This window comes from Pundamilia nyererei, unplaced genomic scaffold (assembly GCF_000239375.1).
Source record: "Pundamilia nyererei isolate P.nyererei 1_Seehausen unplaced genomic scaffold, PunNye1.0 scaffold00036, whole genome shotgun sequence".
Taxonomy (NCBI): Eukaryota; Metazoa; Chordata; class Actinopteri; order Cichliformes; family Cichlidae; genus Pundamilia; species Pundamilia nyererei.
The window spans coordinates 210348-217482 of record NW_005187437.1 but is presented as its reverse complement, the minus strand read 5'-3'; the positions used below and the strand labels follow the sequence as shown (position 1 = coordinate 217482).

General features: G+C 45.0%; 1 protein-coding gene across 2 annotated transcripts; it reads left to right on the top strand.

Annotated features, from left to right (window-relative positions):
• Positions 1–372: 372 nt before the first annotated feature.
• slc25a3a (solute carrier family 25 member 3a) lies at positions 373–5738 on the top strand. Of its 2 annotated transcripts, none has more exons than XM_005730182.2 (8): positions 373–462; positions 890–1052; positions 2789–2913; positions 3352–3531; positions 3790–3971; positions 4459–4631; positions 4800–4910; positions 5287–5738. In XM_005730182.2, exons 2-8 carry the CDS (start codon positions 911–913, stop codon positions 5445–5447), a joined length of 1074 nt encoding a protein of 357 aa, XP_005730239.1. In that variant the 5' UTR covers positions 373–462; positions 890–910; the 3' UTR covers positions 5448–5738. The 2 variants fall into 2 exon arrangements, with proteins under 2 accessions (XP_005730239.1, XP_005730238.1); XM_005730181.2 differs by lacking the exon at positions 2789–2913 and adding an exon at positions 1810–1934.
• Positions 5739–7135: the final 1397 nt, after the last annotated feature.

Below are 7135 nucleotides of genomic sequence, written 5' to 3'. Positions count from 1 at the left end.
ATATACAGGACTTCATGAGTATTGTGCAACTGATACATAATTACGTGAACATATCCATTGTGTTTGTAGCCCATATGTATTATCACAGCAGGGCTGCTGTACATCGAATGACCAGCAGATGTCAGTACTTCCAAAGGGGCTTATCACACCTTCAGAGCAAAGCTTTACCCAGCCGGAACTTTGAGAACTATGAGAGGTGTTCCTCTCACAGTTCTAATTAGAAGTCACTCTATAGAACACAAACACCTGAATGTTGAATATAATATCACAGTCCAGTGTGTTTCAACTACCCAGTCTTACCTGTCGACAAGGACCGCCTTGATGACGACTGAAGACTTGTTGTGCCCCACCTCCCACTATTGGTGACGTCACGAAAGGACAAATCATTTTAGCGCGAGGTCATTCGGCCTCTTCGAGCAGCCGGTTACAGCGAAGCGGAGGCGCCATCTTAGGACACTGAAAGTGAGTCGTGCTTTTCTTCTTCAGAGAGAACAGAGGAAAGAATTAATGGCGATTAGTTTGTTATGGACGTGTAATTGTCAAACCGCGATTCATGTTGAAAGGCGGGTTTATTTTATTTCTGTCTCTCCTCCTTTAGGTCGCGTTAGCTTGATGTAGCATAGCATTTTACCGTGTCGTTAAAGCCAGTGTAATGCTAGCCTGCCGTGCATTTTGAGCTCATGTACAGCTGGTTGGTAACCTTTCGGCGACTTTTATTAACGTTAGATAACTGTTGTAGTTTAGGTATTTGCGTTGAGGTCATTAAGCCAAGATTTTCCTGCTGACAGTCAAACTAAGCTGAGGAGCACGTGACCCACTCTCGCGAGTGGGTTGGTTGTGTTAGCAGTTAGCTTAGCTCACGCTAACCTTGTCTCTCATTGCACTGCAGCTCCGCCGGCAGGACGCCACCATGTATCCCACTACACTGACGCAGATCGCCCGGGCCAACCCGTTCAGCGCCCCCCTCTTCACCCTGCAGAAAGTGGAAGAACCCCTCCAGAGCCATAAGGGCCAGAGGAGCCGACGATTGGCAGCAGCTGCCACCGTAGACGGTAAAGCCGGCCGAGACTCCGAAAGGTCGCTGCAAGGCTAGCTTTAGCTTAGCTGAGCAGATGTACCCGGTTGCGGCTAACTACTTTCGCACATTATATGTAGTCGGACTTACTGTTTGAGCAGGCACGTGTACTCGATTTGTTTTATGTACGGGTTAGGTGGTCCTGAGGACTGTTGGATGATGATGTTGGAGCAGTCGGGCCTGCCCTGCATACAGGCCGCCCGTGGAGGACACGGAAGGACACGGCAGCGCTCAGCCTTTGCACAGCAATGCGCTGTTTGACACACTTTAAGGATTTTCTGAATGCTAATTATAACAAAAATGAATGTGACCCTGACTCTGAGCTGCTCAGGGGTCACCTTTGAAGGCAGATGGCGCAATGGCTGTGGTACACAGTACAACAGTGTTCTTATCTGGGGCCTTGCAGTCTGCAAACAGGTTTTCAGAGAACCAAGTCTCAGCACAAGATTTGAACTTCCTTCCTTGCTCAAGTCTAGGCCCAGCCATTTGACATCAAGCTTGGATCATTTGTTTTTGAAACAGAAACTGCAGTTTTTAAGTTTGTTAGTGTTTGTTTAAGTTTGGAAGACAAAATATCCAATTTCCTAGTTAAATGATATGGGCAGTAAAAGCTCTTTGGGTAAGAGGAAAAGTGGATGACAAACTTTCCATAAGCTCACTGGCTCACTGCTCCAGACTCAGTCATGCTGAGCTCATATTGCCCTGTTCTTAAAGTCTGTCCTGTGTTTCTTCAGAGGGAGACAGTTGTGAGTTCGGCTCACAGAAGTATTTCATCCTGTGTGGCTTTGGTGGGATTCTGAGCTGTGGCACCACACACACAGCTGTCGTTCCCCTCGATCTGGTCAAATGCCGAATGCAGGTCTGTCGCTGCGGCTTGCTGCCATCGTCTTTGGCCCACTTACCCATAATTCTGTTTGTCCTTTTAAAAAATTTTTATGCACCTTTCCATGGGAGAAATGTCACCGGCATAGTTGTGGTGAATCTGTTTTTGCCATTAGTTCCCATTAATCTGACATGTTGGAGTGATCATAACATACCTGCATGATTTTTCACGGTATTGTTAAATGAATGCCACCCACAGAAGAGGACCAGTGTCTGAAGGTCAGAAGGACCGACCTGAGGGAGAACAGTTTCTCTTTTGACAGTTTTATTACACACAGCTGAGTTTGGCTTAGGCAACACACTGACTGTTCATTAACAGGACTGCAAAGACAGCCGTACGTTTGATACGACAGTTTCTCTGCTGTGTGTAATCATTCCAATGAAATGAATATTGTTTTATTTCAGTTTAATCAGACCATGTTTTTAATCAGTTGGGGATCCTGCTAATGTTTTGCATTTGTTTTTAGACTTACTGACATATTGACGATCTGTTGGAAGTTTGAAGTGTGTTAAGAAAAGCAGGAGCTGGTAAACGAGGAGAGAGAACTGCCTAACTGCAAAACATTACTGTGGTCCCTGACCGCTCATACTGAATTTGTACAGTGATTTGATCATACTGTCCTAATGATTGGTGGCATGTTGGTGACAGAGGCATCCATAATGGAAGGGTGTTGGCACTGAATTGAAACAGTTGCGACCTGGAGCAAAACACACTTATTTGGTGTTTCAGTGGTGACTCCTTCCATTACTTGGCCCTGTGTTTGTTGATTTTTGTCCTGTTGCATGTGACCTTGCATGCTGCATGTCTTTGTCCCCTCCCTTCTACCACAGAGGAAGTCAGCTGCGAGTTTGGCTCCTCAAAGTACTATGCTCTGTGTGGCTTTGGGGGTATCCTGAGTTGCGGCCTAACACACACAGCAGTGGTGCCCCTCGACCTTGTCAAGTGCCGTCTGCAGGTTTGTATGGAAGCTGAACCTCCCAGTAGCCAGCATCTACGCCAGCCTCTCAAACCTTCAACTAATGAGTATGTTAGCAAGGAGTCTACGAATTATTGTATATTAAAATAAATATCAGTCATTGAGTTGAAGTGACTTTGAACAAACAAAGACAACTGTTTGCTTCTTGAGAATGTGGATCCTGAGTGTGCAAGAGCTTGTTAAACCAAGCAAAGCAGAAATGGACAAGTTTAATTAACAGTAAAGGACTCTATTTGCCCTCACACAGTATTATTATAAGTGTTATTAACAGTAACCTGACATGAAAACAGACGTCTCCAGTCCAAGTATGTTCTTAGTGTCAGCCTTCTGGTGCTGGTTACCTGCAGACAACACTACCCCTAAAACCCCTGTGTTCAGAGCTGATATGGTGATCACACCAGTGTTTCTGTTCCTTAGGTGAATCCTGATAAATACAAGAGCATTGGCAATGGATTTGCAGTAACAGTGAGAGAAGATGGTGTCAGAGGTCTGGCAAAGGGCTGGGCTCCTACCTTCATTGGCTACTCCATGCAGGGACTCTGCAAGTTTGGTTTCTATGAAGTGTTCAAGATCCTCTACAGTGACCTGCTAGGAGAGGTGAGTGGAACTTTTTGACACTTGACTGGGAACGCCTGCCAAAGCAGGGTGGGCACGAGTCATGCTTCTGGTCTACAGAAGAAAGATGGGATGAGTTTAAAGGAGTCCTTTGAGCGTTTATTGACCATGAAGCTGCTCTGAGTTGTCACATTATTTTGGAGAAATCTGAACTGCCTTCTTCATGTGTGTAAATGGAGTGTAGGCTATGTGTGACTTGCTTGGAACTACTCTTATTTTCTCCCACTGTGTGACCAACAGGAGAATACGTACCTGTGGAGAACCTCCCTGTACCTGGCTGCCTCAGCTAGCGCAGAGTTCTTCGCTGACATCGCTCTGGCTCCAATGGAGGCTGCCAAAGTCCGTATCCAGACCCAGCCAGGCTATGCTAACACCCTCAGAGAGTGTGCCCCCAAGATGTATGCAGAGGAGGGCCTCTGGGCGTAAGTTTGTTCCATAACGTGTGGTAGCACTGGATTGAATAATTAAACGGAGAACAAGTTTGTGATGCTAACACGCTCCTTAGATCCACCTCTGGAGGGCGCTGTTCTCTGAGCAGAGCTCCTCAGCAGCTTTCCGGCTGTACAGTTGGAGGTGCTTGAGTCATTGGCGTGTGAGAACAGTCTACCTGTCCCCCAGCCCATCTGCTGCACTGGCAACCCTGTCACTGGGCAGGGATCTCCCAGTGCAGCGAGCCTGGGGGACGGACACATTCGACATAGTCTCTGCATAGAGCTGGAAGACAGTTTGGAGTGATTTTTTTTTTTTTTTTTTTTTTTTTATAAACTACATTCAACCAGCAAAATGTGTAAGCTACACAGGTACCTGAGCCTAAAACTTACTTTAAAATTAGGGGATATTTATCTCTATATGAAGTTCTAGTGCCAAGTGTCTCTGAGCTCATTCTTTGTTTTTTGCCTGTAATCCCAGTTTCTATAAAGGAGTGGCTCCCTTGTGGATGAGGCAGATCCCCTACACCATGATGAAGTTTGCCTGCTTTGAGCGAACTGTGGAGATGCTCTACAAGTATGTTGTCCCTAAACCCCGCAGTGAATGCACCAAACCTGAGCAGCTGGTCGTGACCTTTACGGCTGGTTACATTGGTGAGTTTGGGGATGTTTCCCTGCTGATGTTGATTAAATGCTGCCATGTATTTTGAGTAACTACTAGACCTTTAGTTGTAGCATGCAAAGTAAACTCCAATCATTTTTGCTGTATAAGGCTAGAAAATCAAGGTTGAGGTTTCTAATGTCTCGTTGCTTTGTGTGCAGCTGGTGTGTTCTGTGCCATCGTGTCCCACCCTGCTGACTCGGTCGTGTCTGTGCTGAACAAAGAGAAGGGCAGCACTGCTATGCAGGTCCTCAAGAGGCTGGGACCCAAAGGTTTGTATCAACATTATTTCAGTTGTTTCAGCAGCAGTAGTATGAAACGAGGTTTAAGACCATCCACTGCTGGAGGAGCAGAGCTTCTCAGCAGCTCTTATGTTGTGGGAGGAGTTTGAGTCATGGCATACCTGCAATCAGGCCTCTGTTGTGTCTCAGGGGTTCAGGAGTGCAACTTTGTGAACAATTCACTTTTACACTGCTCACCTCCTGTACTTGGTTTACATTCAAGTAGGGTTGAATGATGACTTTGTGTCTAGCACATTTTTGTGTTCAGTGGATAGCAAAGTGGCTTTTGTGTCTATTGAAGTAGGACTTGATTGACCTGAACCACTGTTTTGTGAGGTGAGGAATAACGGACTGCTGTCTCTTTCAGGTGTGTGGAAGGGTCTTATTGCCCGTATCATCATGATTGGTACTCTGACAGCCCTGCAGTGGTTCATCTACGATTCTGTGAAGGTGTACTTCCGCCTGCCACGCCCCCCTCCACCTGAGATGCCCGAGTCCCTGAAGAAGAAGCTCGGTCTCACAGAGTAACCCATCTTGTCACTGAGCTGCATTCTCCAGAAGCAACACATTTAAACCCCCAAATCCCTACAGCACACAGCAGCCACTGTATTTATGTCCTCAGCTCCTGCTGCTCTTCAGGGCCCAGGGGTGCTACTTCTCATGTATATTTAACAGCAAAACGGGCGAGAAGATGGAGCCGTCACTCTTGGCTGATCAAGGGTCTGACATAATTTTTCTCTGTAGAAACATCAGTCTGGTTTTATCAGTTCCTGTCCTTAGAATATTTGGAAATTCTAATTAAATATTTCCTGGAAAACACCTGTTGTCTGTTTCTGCTTTGAATTCAAGCGTTTGTTTTTAAGGTTATACAACATCTTTCACAGTGCATCTGCCCTGTGCAGGAATATCAATTTTAAAGGAGCGCTACTGCTATAACTGGGAAGGTTCTGTATATTACACTGAAATTTGCAGTGGTTTAAGGTGGTGTAGTTGTGATGCAGCATATGCTGCTAGTTTGAGTTGCCTGAGGTCATCAGCATGGAGAACCAGATTTCTGTCAACTGTTTGCGTAGTGTAATACACTCACTGGAAGATCAGTACATTTTAATTAGAGATGACTGACTAGTCTTTGTTCACTGTTCAAGGTGTTCTTGGTGGGCCTGTGTTTTAGAGTACCACCAGAGGGAGGTCTTACTCCACCTTCAGGCTGAAGAAGTTGAGAGGGATGTTTCTCCCACCGAAAATGCTATGGAATTATATTTGGGTACGAAGGGAGAAAAATATATCATCTGAGCAAATAACTTCATTTGATGGCCACATTTGTTGTCACTCATGCAATCAACAACCTACCCATGCAGAACTCTGCAGCAATGCACACAAACCATTCAATATGCTGCGCAAGCACTGCTGCAGTTTGATGCACTCCCTCTCTGAATCAAGTGACTGGAGGGCAGAGCCCAAAGGAAGAGAACCCACAATGCAATTGGCCACACATAAGCAGTGTTCAGAATGAAGTTTCCCAATTATCAACAGTTGCTGTGCAGTAGTAGAAAGATTGATCATTGTCACTTTAATGCTGAAGAACAGACCTTTTCTGATTTATTTATTTTTTCCTTCAAAAAATTATAGTGAGCATCAGGAAAGATCCTTATTTAGCAAATATAAACCTGGCCATTTCATTACCATACCCCACAACCTTAAATTTGAAACTATTGACAATTTAAGTGTAACGTTAAATGGTTACTAGCATCTTAGCTGCCTTTTCTTTTAAAAGCCACACTATTAGCCATAGTTGATGGTCACATAGGCATTCATTTTACTCTTTTACCACGTTAATTTTACCTAAATTTCTCAGCTGTTGGGACTGCGGTCCTCTACTTCTAGTTGGCTAGAAGTAGGCCCATAGGCTGTGCCTATGAGACCTGCTTACTATATGTTGTTGGTATTTATACACCTCTCTGCATTTAATTATTAGTTATTATAATATCTGGAGTCCAGAGGAGGTCTTCGTCCAGTCTTCCTCCCCTCACGCCACCCAGTCGCTGCCCCTCCCTAAGCAAGTCAAGTCAAGTGGCTTCATTGTCATTCCAACCATGTGCAGTGGTACAGTACACAGTGAAACGAGACCATAAAGCTACATACGACATATAACAGACAATCAACACAGGACTTTACAAAGTTCAATGTGCAAAAATTGCAAATAAACAAAACAAAGA